The sequence below is a fragment of the Aythya fuligula genome, chromosome 23, assembly GCF_009819795.1.
Source record: "Aythya fuligula isolate bAytFul2 chromosome 23, bAytFul2.pri, whole genome shotgun sequence".
Taxonomy (NCBI): domain Eukaryota; kingdom Metazoa; phylum Chordata; class Aves; order Anseriformes; family Anatidae; genus Aythya; species Aythya fuligula.
In genome coordinates, this window is record NC_045581.1 from 3,162,805 (window position 1) to 3,180,773 (window position 17,969).

General features: G+C 61.9%; 1 protein-coding gene across 1 annotated transcript; it reads left to right on the forward strand.

Annotated features, from left to right (window-relative positions):
- The first annotated feature begins 146 nt into the window (after positions 1-146).
- On the forward strand, positions 147-5,578 carry TCEA3 (transcription elongation factor A3). Its single transcript, XM_032202360.1, has 14 exons — positions 147-215; positions 1,671-1,733; positions 1,811-1,916; positions 2,017-2,185; positions 2,383-2,451; positions 2,621-2,689; positions 2,808-2,882; positions 3,067-3,144; positions 3,225-3,379; positions 3,934-3,990; positions 4,375-4,529; positions 4,906-5,052; positions 5,160-5,231; positions 5,525-5,578. Exons 1-14 carry the CDS (start codon positions 147-149, stop codon positions 5,531-5,533), a joined length of 1,293 nt encoding a protein of 430 aa, XP_032058251.1. The 3' UTR covers positions 5,534-5,578.
- The last annotated feature ends 12,391 nt before the right edge of the window (positions 5,579-17,969 follow it).

Genomic DNA, 17,969 nt, shown 5'->3' on the forward strand with positions numbered 1-17,969 from the left:
CCCTTGCTTTCCTTCCTTCTCTTTTCCCCTTTTTTTTTTTCCCTCCCTGCTCCGCTCCGGCCCGGCCGCCGCTCCCTGCCCCTGCCCCTGCCCCATGCCCAAAGCACCGGGGGCTGCCCGAGCCCAGGACCCCTCCAGGAGCCAGCATGGGGCCCGCTGAGGAGCTGGTCCGGATCGCCAAGAAGTTGGATAAGATGGTGGCCAGGAAGAGCACGGTAAGGCGGGCTGGGGCGCGCGTGCAATATTTGCACACTTGTGCCAGATTTGCACACCCACGTGCCAGATTTGCACGCGTGAGCAATATTTTGCACGCGTGCCATATTTGCACGCGCGTGCCACGTTTGCCTGCGTGTGCCACATTTGCACTATTTGGGTGTGCTTGCGTTTTTGGGCAGCTCGGGGCAGGGCGAGGGAGGAAAGCCACGAAGCTCCCCGACGTGGCAAAGAGAAAAAGGGGGCTCAGAAATTCAGAAATGTCCCCCCCCAGGAGGGGCTGAGCGGGTGCTGGGGTGCTGAGCTCCCTCAGGGCACCCCTGGGTGCTGCCTCTCCACCCTTGGGGAGTTGGAGCTGGTGCCCATGGGGGGTTTATTTTGGATTTGGGGCTGTCCTGTGCCCCCCCTGCTCAAGGCCATGGGGACGTGGTAGTCTGGGGAGCTCGGGGCGGGGGGGGGGACCTGTCCCAGGCCGTGGCGGTGTGGGACAGAGGACAAATGCGGTGACAGGTGCTTGGCCCCCAGCCCGACCACAGGCACCCAAACCAGGCTGGGGCTGGCAGCAGGGGCTCAGCCCCATGCAAAGGAAAAAAAAAATCCCTTGGGGGGAGGTGGGAAAAGCCCCCCCGAGCCCAGACACAGCCCTGCCTTTTGCACAAGTGCGTGTAAACGTGCACGGGGAGGGAGGGGGCTGAGCCACGGCACTGGCAGGGGTTGGGGAGGGGGCTTCGGTGCTGGGGGGGGGGGGCGCAGGATCTGTCCCTGCCTCCCTTTGTGCCAGCTGAGCACCCGTCCTGGCCCACTGGTTGCACGGGGGCGAGCCCAGCCCCTAAAGTTAATATTTGACCGTTTCTGGTGGACTTTGCCCTGGGGAGGTGTGGGCTTCCCAGGTGCTGCCGTCCCCCCCCCATCTGGTGGCTTTTTGGGACCCTGGATCACAACCGCCCAGCCTCGGCTGAAGGGACTGATCCTGCCCAGCCTCAGGCTGTCGTTGTGGTTCCCAAACCCTCCTGATTTATGCCGCTTTTGGGAAGGGGAACGGAGCCAGGTCACAGCACGGGGGTGTCCCCTGCGCCCAGCAGGCTGGGAGCTCCGGCACGACAAGTGGCACGACCCCGCCGTGGGTCCCTGCACCCTCATCTCTGCTCCTGCACCTCTAAAAATACCGGGGAGGAAAACGACCCCGCGTGGAGCCGTGCCGGGGATATATTTAGCCCTACAAGCACCGTGCACCCAAGGGCCGGGCTGTGAAGCTGGTGACATGTGGCCACCAGTGCCTTGGGGACACTCAGGTGTCCTCAGCCCTCCCTGTTGGAGCAGGATGTTTTTTAGGGGAGCATCCTTGCGGGTGGCCACGTGGCCCCGAGCGCCTGCCCCATCCCCTCTGGGGACCCCGTGGGGTGGTCCCGGGGGGGGCGCAGCTCCTCAAGGGTTCCCGTGGCCTCTCCCCGCTGTAGGAAGGGGCGCTGGATCTGCTCAAGTCGCTCACCGGCTACACCATGACCATCCAGCTGCTGCAGGTGAGATGGGGCTGTGCTGGGGGTTTGGGGGGTCCCGGGGGGGTCCCGGTGACGGCCCCGCTAACGCCTGTCCCCAGACCACGCGCATCGGGGTGGCGGTCAACTCGGTGCGCAAGCACTGCTCGGACGAAGAGGTGGTGGCCTCGGCCAAGATCCTCATCAAGAACTGGAAGCGGCTGCTGGGTGAGAGGGGCAAAATCCTCCCCAAAACCTTCCCAAAACCTCCCCCAAACCTCCCCAAACCCCCACCGGGCTGTCCCGGTGACCCGGCGCCTTCCCGCAGAGACCCCCGCTGCCCCGAGGAGGGAGAAGGACGGCGACGGGGAGAAGGAGAAGAAGGAGAAGGAGAAGCGGCTGGATTTCCCCAGCTGTCCCAACGAAGGGGCGAACCCGCCCCCGGCCAAACACCCCAAGACCCCGGCCGAGAAGCACAAGGAGAAGCACAAGGAGCGGTACGGGGCCAGCGGGGGGGCACCAGCGGGGCCAGGACCAGCTCCGACCCCCCCGGCTCCATCCCTAAGGGCTTGGTTTATCCAGGATGGAGCCCCCCTGCCCGTTTTTTTCCCCTTCCCCACGTGCTTTTTACCCAAACGAGGGCTGTCCCGAGGGTAAAACCGACCCCAAACCGCCCCCGTCTCTCTTTCTGCAGGAAGCCCAGCACCCCCGGCACCCACCCAGCCCCCCCCAAGGGCCACCCCCCCGACTCCAACCCGCAGAGGTACCCGCGGTCCTGCCCGCGCTGCTCGGGGCTCTGCGGGGCTCCACGAGGCTTTGTGGGGCTGGGGGGGTCTTTGGTGGGAAGGGGGGGTCAGGATGTGGCTCCCCGGGCTGCACGGAGGGTGCCGGGTGCTGAGCGCGTCCCCCCCTTCCCCTGTGTTTCCCTGAAGGGAGCCCAGCAGCGGCCGCAGCCCCTCTGCCTCCTCCAAGAAATCATCCCTGGATGGCAAGAAAGAGAGGTGGGGGTCCTGGGATGGGGGTACGGGGGGGGGGGGGAGAGGACCCCAGCCCCTCTTGGGGCTGCGGATGGGGCTCAGGACCTGGTCCCCAAACTCCGAGCCGTGGCTGCTCCCGCAGGAGGGACTCTGCCGACTCCAGGTCCTCGGCCGCCTCCTCCTCTTCCTCCCCGCAGAAGAGACCCTCGGGGGAGAGGTAAGGAAGAAGCCCCCCCCCCCGGGGGGACCTGGCCCTGGGGGGAGACCTGGCCCTGGGGGGGGCACAGCCCCAATTTGGGGATGCTCCAACCGTGGGACACGCAGGCAGGGTGGGAAGAGAGGGGCTGCCAGCCTGATTCTGCCCCATCCTTGGTGTCCCCCCCACCCCGTGCCCCCCCCAGGAGAGCCTCCGTGGGTGCCAGCCCCTCGCCCGCCCCCGCCACCCCCCGGAGGAGCTCCAGCGACAGCAAGGAGGACAGGTAGGACCCCCCCCCAACCCCTCCAACCCCCTCCTACGTCCCCACGGGACCCCAACACCGACCTGTGTGCCCCCCCCCAGGGCCAACAGCAGCAAGGCCAAGGCGGAGACGCCTCGGACCCCCAGCAGCCCCCCCTTCTCGCCCAGCGTCTGCCTCCTGCCCCCCTGCTACCTGACGGGGGACTCAGTCCGGGACAAGTGCATTGAGATGCTGACGGCCGCGCTCCGCATGGATGGTGAGCAAAGGGGGGGGGGGACACACAAAATTGGGGGGGCTGGGGAGGGTCGTAGCCTGCTCCTCTGGGGCAAAACGGGGAGGGGAACCCTCCAAAATTGGTGCTGAGCCCTGGGCAAAGCAAGCCACAAAGTTATTTGGAGGGGCAGCAGGGACCCCCCCCCCCCGTCTCCATCCCGAAGGTCCTTGGCCAAGCTGGGCTGGGTGTCCCGTGGGGCAGCCCCAGCGGGGGCAACCCTACAAAAATAAACGGGGCTCCGAGGCCTGGGGGCACCCGGGCAGCAAATTGCACCCCCCGACTGGCAGAAAAGCCCCGGCTGTGCCTCAAAACCCAGCGTTCGGCCCCAAAAGGGGGTTGGTGGGGTCTCTGGTGGGGGATTTGGGTGTGGGTGTTGCAAAGGGTTTCATTGCGGGTTTAAGGTGGGGGGAAAATGATTGATTTTGGAGAGGGGGTGGCTTGGGTGAGCAGGCCGAGGTTTTGGCCACTTTTTGGGGGCTCCCTGGGGCACAGAGCCACCCCCACACCCCACCCCCCCGCCTCGCCTTGCCCCCCAGATGACTACAAGGAGTTCGGCGTCAACTGCGAGAGGATGGCATCCGAGATCGAAGACCGTATCCTTTGGGGGCTGGGGGGTCCTGGGGGGGGGCAGGGGCAGGGACAGAGGGTGGTGGGGACAAGGACATGGGGTGTCCCTGCGCGCAGCCTGCAGAGGGAGCCCGGAGCCCACGAAAGGCTGGAGCTGAGCAGCCCTGAGCACCCCAGGGGCAGGAGCTTTGGCACTGGGGTGCTGTGCGCCCCCCCCCAAAACCCCCTGCTCTGGGACCTGCCTCCCTCCGGGGGGTTTGGGGCAATGGGGCCACGCTGGGCCAGCTCCAAGTCACCCCCAGCTCCGAGCTTTGGGGTCCCCCCTGCTGCCAGGACCATCCCCGGAGACGATTCCCCCTGGCTGGGGGGGGGATGCAGGCGATGCTGAGGTTTCCGTGACGGGCCCCCAGATATCTTCCAGGAGCTGAAGAGCACGGACATGAAGTACCGCAACCGGGTGCGGAGCAGGATCAGCAACCTGAAGGACCCCAAGAACCCCAACCTGCGCAGGAACGTGCTGTGCGGGGCCATCCTGCCCGGCCTCATCGCACGCATGACCGCCGAGGTGCGCAGCGGGGCCGCGGCCCCTCCTGGAGGCTGCCTCGGTGCCTGAGAGCCAGCAGGGTCCTGGTTTGGTGGTGCAGGTCCCATTATACGGCACAAATCCCCTCCCCGTCCTGCTCCTTGGGTCCCGGTCCCCGCTCCTCCTGCCCCATGGGGTCTCCAAATGAGGTCCTCGGAGCCCCCCATAGGGCTGCAGCTCCTTGGGGACAGGTCTGGGGACGGGGGACTTGTTCCTCCGGATGGGTTCGAGCCCAGCGAGCGGGATCAGCGCCCTGCAGGGATGGGGTGGGTGATGGACCATGGGGCTCTGCACCCAGGGCTGTGCCAGCTCGGCTGGCAGCCCCCCGGGAGGCCCTGACGTGCCCCCCCCGTGGCAGGAGATGGCCAGCGACGAGCTGAAGGAGCTGCGCAACGCCATGACCCAGGAGGCCATCCGCGAGCACCAGATGGCCAAGACGGGCGGCACCGTCACCGACCTCTTCCAGTGCGGCAAGTGCAAGAAGAAGAACTGCACCTACAACCAGGTGAGCCCCCCCGAGCACCCAGGAGACCCCCAGCTCGTAGTTTGTTTTATTTTGGGGGGGGACACACCATCAGCATCCTCTGACCTGGCCGCCCGCTCCCTCCCCAGGTGCAGACGCGCAGCGCCGACGAGCCCATGACGACATTCGTGCTGTGCAACGAGTGTGGGAACCGCTGGAAGGTCTGTACGAGGCAGGGAGGGGGGGCTCTGGGTCCCCCCGGCCCTCCCCTGTCCTACCCCTGGGACCCGTGTCCCCTGTAGCATCCCTGCCCATGCCCCCCGCCACCCCCGAGCCCCCCGTGGTGGTGCTGGTGTGGTGCCACCGCCGGGTGCTCCAGGACCCATCCAGCACCCACACCCCACAGGGAGCAGGCTGGTCCCAACCCAGGGGGTTCCCAGAGCCCCCCAAAACTGCCCGAGGTGGGGGCTGCCTGCGGGGTGCCCCCACCCCACGCTTGGTTTCATTTTTGCAGTTCTGCTGACGGCGCCCGGCGGGGCTGGAGGGGACGTGGCGCGGAGGGGACACGGCGACGGCACATGGGAGGTGGCAGCAGCCCCCCTGCTCCCTGTTCCACGGCACTGGGATCCCACAAGTGACCCAGTACTGGGTGGGTTTGCTGTGGAAGACCCCCAGTGAAATCCAGCCCTTTGTACTGGGAGCCCACTGGGAGCACAGAAACATCCAGCAAGAAGACTGGTCCGAACTGGGCTGCACAAGAAGGGCTGGGGGGAGCCTGGGCTCACGTGGCTGGGGGGCAGGAGGGACGCTGCCCCATGGCTGTGGGGTTGGGAAAGGGCCAGGCTTCACCCCCAAACCCCCCGTTTCCCTCCCCTAACTGCAGGTGGCAGGGGGTGGGGGGAGATGGGGTGGGTGGCGGCGGTGCCCGGGTGCCGGTGGGAGGTCACCGCGTCCCCCGCTCCGTGCCACACGGGGTGCCCGGCCGGCGTCCCCGGGGAAGAGGAAGGGATGGGGGGAGAGGAGTGGGAAGAAACCCTCCAGCTACAGCAATAAAGGCCTGAACTGTCTCTGCAGCAAGGGCTGCTCTCTGGAGGGGGCTCGGTGCCTCAGTTTCCCAAAAAGCGATGGTTTTTTTTACCCCCAGGCAGAGCTCAAGGCAGCTCGCACCCAGATTTGGGTGCCCACAGCCCCGTCTCCAGGGTCCTGCTAGCCCCAGAAGGGTCAGCCAGCTCCAGCCCCTGGGAAAACACCTCGGGCTTTGGCACTCATTAGCATGCAGAAATCATTAATAAGCCTCCGAGGCAATTAGTTACACTTGCAAAGCGTGGCTGCAATTAAGGCACTGGCAGGATTGAGGTGGGCGAATAAAACGTCAGCGGGACGGCGCGGTGACCGGCACAGGGAGCACCGGGGCCACTGCGGGTGGAAACAGAGTTGGATTTGGGGAAATGGATTTGGATTTAGGGAAATGGATTTGGATTTGGAGAAATGGGGGATCTGCCCCCATTTTTTTGCAGTCCAGGATTTGCACTCCCCTAAGATGGCCACAAAGACAGGGCTGGTGCTGAGCTGGGGGCTGTCGTGGTGCCGTTCGCTCCTGGCTGGATCCTTCGTGCTGGATCCATCCCCGTGCCTCCTGGTGCTTTACCTCTGGGCATTGCCTCGGCCCCAAAGCTGCCTGAGCAGTACCGGAGGGAGCCTGGCTCCAAATTAATTTCCAAGAGGCTAACGGAGCCCTGGCACCCACCTGCGTCCGTCTGTCCTGCAGGGACGTGACCGAGCGTCCCGGCAGCGCCTTGGAGGGGAGGGGGGGGGGGGACACAGGCAAAGGATTTATTGCAAGGGCTCTGCTCGAAATTCCCGTTTGGAGGCACGAAGTGGGCTGTAAATAACCCCCGGGCAGCTGCTCGGCCCCTGGGGAGCCGGGTGCTTTGTGAAGTGGAGTGGGGCCAGCTGAGAGCACGGGGACCCGCGGTGCGCAGGGGGGAGATGGGGACAGGGCTGGGGGTCACTGGGGCTCTGGGGGGTGTTGGGGGGCACTCACTGGGGCAAGGGACAGTGGGGGTCCCTCTGGCAGCCTGCAGGGTTGCAATGGGCTCTGGGTGGCTCCTGGGGACAGTCCCCAGGGCCGAGCCTCCGACCTGAGCCGGGGGATGCTGTAAGCACCTGGCTGTGCTGGAAAAACCCGGTGCCCAAAGCACTGCTCCCCACACCCATGGCATTTGGGATCCATCTGAGCCCAGGCAGGGTCCGTGTCACCCACTGAGCCCCCTTAGGGCCACGAGGTGACATCCCTGGGGCTTTCCCCTCTGCCCCCCACATCCCCCAGCCTGCTTAGAAGGGGAGAGAAACCCCACAGCTCTGGGGGGACGGGCGCTCCTGTTGCCTTTTTATCAGGGCTTGAGGGCTGCAGCCACAGCTTCAGGCACCAGCTGCTGTTGCTTGCCCTGCCCTGCCCAGCTCACATTTTGGGGCACATCCGGGGGGAGCCAAAAACGCATCACATCCCCCCCCAGGGCTGTACCACCGCGATGGGCGCTGAGATCCCTGGAGACCAGCACGGCTCCGGAGACGCAACGCTGCAGCACATCCCGGCGGCGATGCTGCCCTTCTCCCCCGCATTTTTTCCAGCCTTGACAAAAAGAAAAAAGAGAAAGAAAGAAAAAAAAAATCAGTGCTGGCGGTTTCCATGACAACCCCATCCCCGGTCCTCGCGCCCGGTGGGTGCCCAGCCGCAGGGCTGGAGCAGAGAGGTAGGGAGATCTCGAACAGGGCTTGCAGCACACCCGGGTTTCTTGGAAACGGGTTGGAGAGGCTGGGGATGAATCGTGTCTGGGTGCCCCTGCTCCTCCGGGAATGTCCCCGCCACCCCCTTGTCCCCATTTTGGCTTTTTGTCCCCTCCCCAGATGTGTTTCTGGAGAGGTCGTGCTGCGATTTGCAGCTTTGGGGCTCGGGGTGGCCATCAGACACACGGGGTGAGCTAAGGCACCGCTGGGGTTTCGGTGCAGGGTGAGGACCTGGGGGCTGGCACCCAGTAGGAGGGGACAGCTCAGGAGCCTTGGCATGGCTGAAACCCCCCTGATGTTCACCCACAGCTCCAGCAGCATTTCCTCTCTCCTTTAAGGTCCAGAGGCTTTTCCCCACGGGTACCCACAGACATGCCCCGTCCCCGGGCCGAGCAGCTTCCTCATCAAGCCGAGGGATCGATCTGTAATTACCCACCCAGCACAGGTGCTGGCTGCCTCACCAGCTCTCCGAAGCCACATGCAATATTTATCTGCACGGCCTCGCTGCTTGGCTGCTGTCAGGAGAGGGGATTTGTCTCCCTGGGGAGAAGCGCACTGCTCCTGCCTTGGCGTCCCCAGGGGGATGCTCGGCGGTGCGGGGACCGCGTGTGCAGGGTGGGGACAGCCCAGCATGCAGCTGCTTGGATGAGGAGAGCTTTATTTTTGCTTTAATTGCACCCAAAGCTCTATTTTCTCCAGCACAAGGTGCCTGCTGCCTGCACTCTGGGTTTGGGGAGCGGGGATTTGGCCTCAGTGGGGCCGGACCCATGGGTCCGGGGTGTTGGAGGTGCAGCAGGTCCCTAAATACCTGCCAGAGGGACACGGTGCAATCACACAGGACTTCCCAGGCACTGAAAAAATGCACAAATATGCATAAAGCAGGAAAAAAAATAAATCACTGAGCCTCTCAGTGCCTGCTCCAGCGCTGGGCTGTGATGCAAGATGAGCAATTTCCCTTCTCCTTCATTGTTCTGCTCTGATTTTAGTGAATCAGCTGCTCTGCAGCAGCTCCAAGAACAACACCGTGATCGCCCAAAGCAGCCCTGCTGGAGAGGCTCCACACCCCCGACCCCGTTTTCTCCCCATTGTACGGCCCCCACCGCCCCAGCCAGGCAAGGGCAAAAGCAAAGCTCAGCCCCAAAAACCCCAAAGGTCTCCGCTTCCACCACCCAACCTCTGTGCTCAGCCTGGGGCTGGGTGCCCCAGCCCAAACCCATGGAGCAAAGCCACTGACAGGGGCTGGAGGGCATTTCTTCTTCTTCTTCTTTTTTTATTTTTATTGAAAAATGTAGGAAAAAACAATCACTCTGTCACCTGCAACCTTTACAATCCAGCAGAGGGAAATGGTTCGTTGAGCTGCGGGGATGCAGTGCCCTAAAATCACCCCCTGCCTCTCCCCAGGCCTTTTGGTGATTAAATGCATCAGCGGAGACTGAACTGGACCCAAACCTTTGCTTCTAGGATGAAACAAGCTGCATGGAAAATTACAGGATGTGACTTTTCCCGAAGACAACTCGGTGCCCTGTTATTTCCTAGCCAAGGTTTGCTGAGTCTGCAGAGCGCTTTGATCTCAGCCTTCCTAAAATCACAGCTCTCGGCAGGGATATTTTTTTCCCTCCTTCAGCTGAAGAGGCAGAGGAGGAGGAACCGAGCAGCGAGCCCCAGGAACAACCCAAAAAAAAACGCCCTGGAAATGAGCTGCTCTGCGTTCCCTCCGCAGCCACGCGCTCTTCCCTCCTGGGTCCAGGGGGACGGAGGTGGCAGTGATGGAAACCGCTCTTGCTTCGGGTCCGTGGTCGTGCATGGGGGCTGTTTGTCCTGCAGGACCAGGACCAGCTTGTGCCCCTCTCCACATCCCAGCAGCAACGAGAGAAACACCCCAAGAAATTAAGCAGATGCCCCTTGCTCTCCCCAGACAGCTCAATCCCCATCCCTGCACTCCCCGCACCAGTAAAACGACCTAAATAACAAAGGCAAAAACAAGCCCGTGGTGGCTTCTTCGCCTGACACTTGTTTTCCTCCCTGCCAGGAGCTCTCAGGCACTTGGCAATTATGAGCGGCAGATTAATCTTTAGTGATCTAATGAAGTGCCACACGGCTCCCAGGAAGAGCAGGGGCTGGATGTGCTCTGAATTAGTGCCGTTTGCCCGAGGCCAGGCGCCGACTCCTGGGGCAGGAGCAGGGCAGAGGGGATGGAGCAGGGGCTGGGAGCACACCCCGAGGTTCCCATGCCCTGGTGCTCTGCGTCCCACCTGTCTGATAGCTCAGGGTTTGTGCTGCAGAAGGGAAATTATATTTGCACGTTTTCCAGCCTGGTTTGCCCGTCTCCAACATCCCCAAAGCATCCTTGCACCATCCCAGCACCTCCTGGCCACGCACAGCACCTGGCTGACCCTCTGCTTTGGCACAAAGTGCCCCAGGGTGTCCCCACAACTCTGTGCCCCTTTCCTCCAAGGTCCGAACGAGCCCAAAAGCCACGAGCAGCTGGCACACGAGGCCGCATTCTTCCAGCAAGCTGCCTTGACTTGAGAAGTGGAAATATAAATAGCTCGTCCTGCAAGGCAGTGATTGCCCAGGAGCTGCGCCACCGCCGCCAGCCGCGCGCAGCAAAGCCATTACCCACAGCAGCCAATTTACTCCCGACTCTGGCAGGGTCAGCGACCATCAGGGAAGCAAATGCTAATTAATTGCACTCTGCAAAGCAGCCTGGCCGTGCAGGGCATGTAATTAGCGAGTTAACTGCAGCCACTGCTGCTCAGGGATTGCGGCTGAAGGGGCGGCCGGGCTCCTGTTTGCTGCGGTGGGAGGGACACGATCCTGCTCCGCTCGTGGCACTCGATGTGTCCATGAGCATCCCTCCGGTCCCCGCTTCACCTGCTGGGGCCAGCAGCCAGCTCCACCAGGGGCTGTCCCCTGAGTCCTCTGCCCATCCGCTTGGCATTTCCTGGGGGCAGCAGAGCTGCCCTTAGCATAAAAGCTCCCGGTGAAGGGAGCTGCTGAGCCCCAAGGTCCCTGGAGGAATCGTGTGCTGATGCCCTCACATTGCTGCCGCTGCAGTGACTCATCCCGGCCCTCCGAGGATGCGCTTGGATACAGAGGGAAGGAGGGGAACGAGGCGAGAGAAAAATTGCTCTGCTCATAAGGTATCTTGGCTACGGCAAGGGGAAAACGTCCCTTTGCCACCCGCCCACAGCTCCAGCCTCAAGGCCACAGCGCTGCCGTGCCATGAATTCGGGGGGGCTGCGCTTGCTGCTTGGCGAGCAGCGAGGGAATCGCTTAGCGGAGCCCTGGGAGCGGGGGAATATTTCGAGCTGTTAATGGAGCACAATTATCAGCGGATTTATTCCCCTGGAAATGGGGCTGTGCGTGCAGGGGGATGGGGCTGGCGGGTGCTGCCTCCTGGGAAGACGCTTGGATTCCCTTGATGCTGCCTGCTTTCATGGGGTCCCCAAAAATCGCTCCCTGGAGGCAGGTGGTCTCCAGGGGGCACAACTGGTTGGAAAGGGGGGAGCCCTGGTGCCTCTCGTGAAGATGGGTTTGGTTAGGATCATATCTAGGTTGGACACAGCCTTCAGGATCATCACACCCAGCCCTCAGCCTGGCCTGCTGCTGATGCCCCATCACAAAACCACCTCCCTCGGTGCCACATCCCCTTGAACGCCTCCAGGGATGGAGACTCCATGTCCCGATGTTTGACCACTCTCTCTGTGAAGAAATCTTTCCAAGTGTCCAATCTAAACCTCTCCTGGAGCAACGTGAGGCCCTTAACTAGAGCTTGGATTACAATGGGGGAAAGAACAGTGCCATGGAGGTGGCTACAGGCTGGCACCGCCGCGCTCCAGCCTCGGTATCACTCCTGCCCGTGGTCATTCAGCCGTGCACACAGGGGCTCAGGCACTTTGTAGGTCACTGTGCATGCCTTGTGCTATTGTAATTGCTCCCAATTCCTGTCTTTGTCCTGGCAGTGTGGTTCCAAGCCTGCCATCGTGGTGTGGGGAGGGCTGACAGATGTCTGCTGCTTTCGCTCCATCCCTTTCCCACCGCTCCTGCCGCGGGGGTTGGCTCGGCTGTAACGTGCTCCAGGAGCTAAAAGCTGCCCTTGCACCGAGGCTGGAGTGAGGGTGAAGCCCAGGAGGGCTGCGAGAGGGGACCAGGAGCTTTGTGTCCCCCTCCTGCTGCCCCTTGTCCCCTGGCAGCAAAGCCGGCGGTGGCATGGGGCAAGGGTGCCGGGAGCACCCAAACCTGCAGCACCCCCTGTGTGCCCCATACCATGGGGAATGCCCAGCTGCCTTTGCATGGGAGTGTTAAATAAAAATAAAAATCTTGAAAAACCTTAAATCAACCTAATTTTAGCCAAGCCTGTGCCCTCCATGGTCCACCCGCACTGCTGGATGTGCAGGGACAGTTTCCACAAGGAAGGGATCTGCACATCAAATGCGAATCCAGCCCCAAACCACAGCAGTCAGAACCTCAGAGGGGAAAAAAAAATATATATTTCTGGCCTGCTTTCCTCTCTTCAACAAATAAACACCTATCAAGAGAGTGCTTCCTTCAGGGCTTTAGGCATCGGTCGCTTAATGTGGCTTTTAAATACTTGTCTTTGGCTCTCAGCCACTTCACGTGGCAATCGGGCAGCTGGCTCTGAGCAGGGATGCTGGCATTTGGTGTGTAGACAATGTATGTATGTCTATATTTAGGTGGACGGACGGATAGATGGGCAAGAAGAGATGCTCTGATCATTAAATCGCCGCTTTCAATTTCTCCTCATTACTATTCTTTATTTAAGCGCAGGCTGGGCTGGCCGACGGCTCCCTGGGGACCGGCCAGCTGGGACCTGCAGGCGTTCAGCCCGGCAAGGGCTCTCCAGAAAATAAAAACCAGAATAAATCTCCCCTGCAAAAGCCTCCCCTGGGGCTGTGGTGTGCAGAGGAAGGGGATGGGGACAGGGACAGGGACAGGGCTGAGGCTGGGGATGGGGACAGGGATGGGGACAGGGCTGGGGATGGTGATGGGGCTGGTGATGGGGACAGGGATGGGGACAGGGATGGGGGCAGGGTTGGGGGCCTTGGGCACGAGTCTGTCCCCGGCTTGGTGTGGGGCTGGGATGGCCTCGGGGAGCAGGAGGGAGGAAGAAGGCTCTGCCCACCCGCACTGGTGCCTGCTCTCCCTCAGGAAATACCAAAATACCGGTGCCAGCACCACGGGAGCTAAGCCCCGAGGAAGCCCCGTGCTGGAGGGAGCGGGGCCATGGCCCTAGAAGTGGAGCTTCCCATGTTTCATGCAGCAATTTACTGGGAGAGGCAGCAGGGCTGGCACCAATATCCCGATGCTCTCAGCTCTTGCTTGGGATCTGGCCAAGCCTGGCTCTGGATTCCAGCTCCCAGCCCCTTGGGGCTTGGTCTGAGTGCTGAGGGAAAACCCCAACACTTTGCTGAGCTGTTCCAAGCGATGCTTTCCCCAGGAAAGGTTGGGGACAGGAACCATGCAGGTGAGGGTTGCTGCAGCCCCGTTCCCTGCAGCAAGCCCCAGATCACCTTGCCCGAGCTCCTGGCGCCTGCCACAGCCCCGGGAAGGGAGCAGAGCCTGAGTCAGCCCTATCAGGCACCCTCTTAAGCACCAGCCGCCGCTCCCCTGACCTTCTCCACATCTTGGCACTCTGCAGGGACCGCCTGGCACGAAGGCAGAGAGCCAGGAGCTCTTGGTGCGGCGCCTGATGCTGATGCCCCTGGCTGCCAGCCACGCAGCGCTCCATCCCGCAGCCCAAACACAAGCTGCAGCCAAACCTCCGGGGCTTTTCCACCTGCACACCACGCTTCTCCTCGTCCCAACCCCAACCGACTCATCCCGATGGAGCAGGGAACACGTTTGGGGGCACAGGAATAAGTAAAGGGGAGAGCTGAGGTCTGTGCCCAGAGCACGGAGACGTCAAAGCGGTGCTGTGGGAGCAGGGCTGGGCTGAGCCCACTCAATTTGAGAGCAGTGGGATTTTATCTGGGTTAGCGCTGACCTGGATTCCCAGCATCGAAGCCGACATCCCCTCCTTCCCCGAGAGAGCTCGGTGGGCCCACAGGCTGAGGATGGGGCAGGGCTGGGTGTCCCCGTGGTGGCCGTGTCTTGGCTGGAGGGACCAAGAAGCCACCTGGGAGGGGACAGGAACAGGTCCCCAGCCAGGGGTAGCAAAGGGCTGTGGGGACAAAGCTGAGCATCCTGCTACCTGGGCAGCATGGGCAGAAGGTGCAAAGCTGCAGAAAAAGCAAAAGTTTTGTATACTGAGAAGGAAAATTGCCTCCTCCATGACCAGAATGGGGTAACCCAGGGGTCTAACAGGTTCCTGCCCCGGTGCACAGCAAGGGGCACCTGCAAATCCCCCGTGGAGCCAGAGGGAGATGGACAAACACAACCCTGTTCCTTTGGGATCCTGGCCATAAAACTCCTTCCCACCCCAGGCTGTGCAGCATGTGCCTGCACACAGCTCCCTCGTCCCTCCAGCGTGCCACAGGGGGCCAGGAGGGGCAGTCCCCACGTCACAGCCACCGCGCACCCCAGGGGACCTGGTCCCCATAAAAAACAATCATCTCGGGGTTCTCCTGCAAGCCGGGGGCTCCCGTTCCCAGCAGCCCTAATTCCTCCATCCCAGCAGCATCTGGAAGCAGCATCCTGCCCGGACCCCCCCTCCCCGGGATGCTGCATGGAGCTGACTCACTGGTTGTTAGCACTCCCGACGCGCCGCCGATGGAAAGCGAAGCGGCGACGCGAGCGCACGCGGGGGGAGGACAGCCCGGGCCCCCCGAAAGCCAGGCAGACGCTGCCAGTTTCCAATCAATGCTCCATTGTCAGCCGCAGGCGGCTCTGGGTGGGTGTGGGAGGGGTGAAAATACCTAAATATGCAACAATCAGGAAAAAAAGAAAAAGGCTCCCGTGGGGATTGCAGGGTTCTGCAGTGCTGTGATGGATGAGCCGGGCGCTGGATGAGTCCCCACCCCTGCTATGGGGCCAGGCATGGGGGTGGTGAAGGAAAAGGGGGGTGGTGACCCCTCCAAAAAAGCAATCAGCTGCATTTCGAGCCGACCCACAGAGGCATTTTTAAAGGAAAGTGGGGGTAAGGGTGGCCCACCCGATGCACCCAGCATCTGTCAGCTCTGGGTGGGAGCAGGGGGCTCGGGGCTGGCACCGCCACCGAGAGCTGATGACTTGGGGACACCGCCAGCATCAGGGACACCGCCGAGCTCTGCAGCAGCTGGGGGGACCAGCACCAAGCGAGGGGCTCCCAAATCATCCCCCGACCCCAGCTCCAGCCCCACCGTGGTGCAGACCCCAGCACGGAGGGGGAGCGCTGCAGAAATCCCCCCGGCCACGCAGCCGAGCGCAGCGGCGAGGCAGGGAAGGAGCTCAGCTAATTTGAACTCCCCTGGCAGGCAGGCTTTGTTCTTTCCCAGCAGCTGCCCCGCAAGGTATGAAAACACTCGGCGCTGTTGACGTGGGAATACAAAGCACACCAACCCGCCTGCTTTCCTCTCCGAGGAACATTTACCTGCTGCTGCCGGCACAGGGAGAGGAAGGGCTGAGCCCTGGGGGGCAGCGCTGGGTACCGGGGCTCATCTCCCCTCGTGGGGCATCTGGTTTGGTCAGCCCCTTTCTTGCAAATCCCAAAGCTCCCCCGAGACCTGCAGGGCGATGTGCTGCCCGTCCTGCTCGTGTGCTGCCATTCCCCAAGGTGGGATCCTGCTCCTGTCCCAGGGCAGACCTCTAAGAAGTGGAGCTGGGGGCAAACAGAGCCCCCCCAAAGGGGCTTCACCAGCAGCTGGGCTCTGCGTGCCTCCATCCCGCTGACCTCTAGGGTTTCTCAGACACAATGAGAGGAACAGAGAAGCCCCGAGCACATCCTTCAGCCTGCCTGAAGGGGCCAAGCCCTCCGGGTTCCCAGCCTTGTCGGAGCCCAGGTCCTGCCTTTAGCCTCCCATCTGCAAACCCCCACGGCTCGCCTAACCCATCTGCCTCGTGCCTGATGTTCCCCCGGTCCTTTGTCTCCTCTCACCACGCTTCCTGCTGTTTTTAGGGCTTGCCACAGACCCCACAGCGTGCCCTTGGGGGCAGACAGCTTTGCTGAGCAGAAGGGGAAGGAGCTGGTGGGCTCGACAGGAGCCGGTGCCGCGCGGTGCCGCGCTCGCTGCCCTCCCTGCAGGAGGGGTTGTGCCTGCTGCAAGCAACAGAGCCTTGGGAACCACGTTCCCCCTCTTGGCAGGGTGCAGATGAAACATTTGGGAAGCTTCCCAACCTGCATCTCGTTCAGACTCCTGGTGCCGTGGGTTTGCTGAGGGTCGGAACCGTTTGCTGCTGCTGCTCTCGAGCTCAGGCACCCGGGGCTGCTGCGCTCCATCAGCCAACACGCTGCTGAGCATCACCAAATGGGCAGGCAGGAAAGCAGACAAAGAAAGAAAAAGCTGAAGGAAAAGGTCTTCAGGTACTGTGCATGCCGATGTGCCTGTGGGTACCATCCGGCACAGGCTCATGCCAGGGCTTTGGGGAGGATCACGGCGAGCCATGGGGCCAGGTCCCAGCATCTGCAGTGGTGTCACCGTCGGTCCCTGTCCCTGCAGCATCGATCGTGGATGCTGAGCCCTGGGTCTGAGCGACATCTGCTTCAGCAGCAAAACACAAACCTGCCTGTGCATCACCGGGAGGCGAGGCAGGAAGGAAACTGAAGGAAAAGCCAGGGAAAGGCCGTGCATCGAGCGGTGACATCTCTCCAAAAACACCTCTCAGCCAAACGGCAGGCCACGGTGCCCAGCAGCACCTACAGTTTGGGGCAGAAATCCAGCAAAAAGGGACGTCAAGCACTGGGGGGAGTGGAGGGGTGAGGCAATAAAAAGGAGAGCTTCCTGCCTGTGCGTCACAGCCCCGAATTGCCACAAGCAGGACTTAAACCGGCTGCCACACCAGGGTTTAGGTCGTTGTGTGGCTGCGCTGCTCTGGGGACATGGGGACAGGGGCGCAGCCCTCGTGGCACTGCCTGAGCCATGGTGTGAGGCTGAGCTCCAGCAGGGACACAGCAATGTGCAATGGGGGCCCCCCCAGGGCCCCCCCAGGCTGGGAAACCTTGGGGACAGAAACCTTTTTCGCCGTGCCTCTGGCACTGAGGCTGAGCGATGCCCACGGCTTCGGGCTGGAGCCCTGCCAGAGCAGATTCACGGCCCCCACGCGTTTTGTTTATTGCCTTTTTAATGAAAACCAATAAATTCCGGAGGGGAAGAGGGTCTTCACGTGGTGAAATACGCTTTGTCAAGATTGCAACCTCGGAGTAAATCAAAGCACCGCCGCCAGCAGTCGTGGCTGTAAATTCCCCCGGATGGACCCCAGCTCGCCCAGCAGATGAGCACCATGAATTTTCCTCAGCCGCTGCTTGACAGCCCCAGGCACCGCTCCCCCCATTGCTCCCCCCATGCCGGTTTGATTTTCACTTTGATTTTCAGCCCCCAAAGCAGGGGCTGTTTGGAGGGGACACAGAGGCAGCATCCTGCTAAGGCGGTGCCACGGAAAACATCCTGAGAGGAGCAATCCCCATATGACAGCAGGACTTGACCCAGGACAAAGCAGCACCCCTAAAATTAGGGGTGGGGAGAGAAGCAGTGTGTGGGGCTGTGGGGATGGACCAGCACCAGCAGCAGGGTCAGGACTCACAAGGACTCATTCCCTTCGCATGCATGGCCCTCATGCTCCATGCGTGGTGACAGCCAGGCTGTGCTCTCCCCTTCAACGTGCCCTTGCTGCCTCAGTTTCCCCACTTTTGGGGACCACAGCCGCGGCACGTGCCCTGCCTGCGTGGTGCTCGGCCAGCGGAGCAGCAACAGCCGAAGCCGGGCGGATGAGCAGTAAAGCCCTTTAAAGATTTTCAATTTGTTTTATGTATCCGCTGGGTTTATTTTTAACATTCCAGCTGAAAAATAAAAATGCCCGAGCTGAGCCAGGAGGACGCATTTGCTTGAACCTGCCAGGATGATTATTCTCTTGCAGAGAACCCCCTGGAAAAGGGTCAGCACCGGGTCTGCAGCCACACAGGGAGCCAAGCAAAGGGACGAGCCCTCCTCCGAAGCACTTCTCATTCCCCTGAAGCCCCGCTAAAAGTGGTTTCACCCTCCCTGACCCGGTGCTTTCCTCTTACTGGGACAGATCAG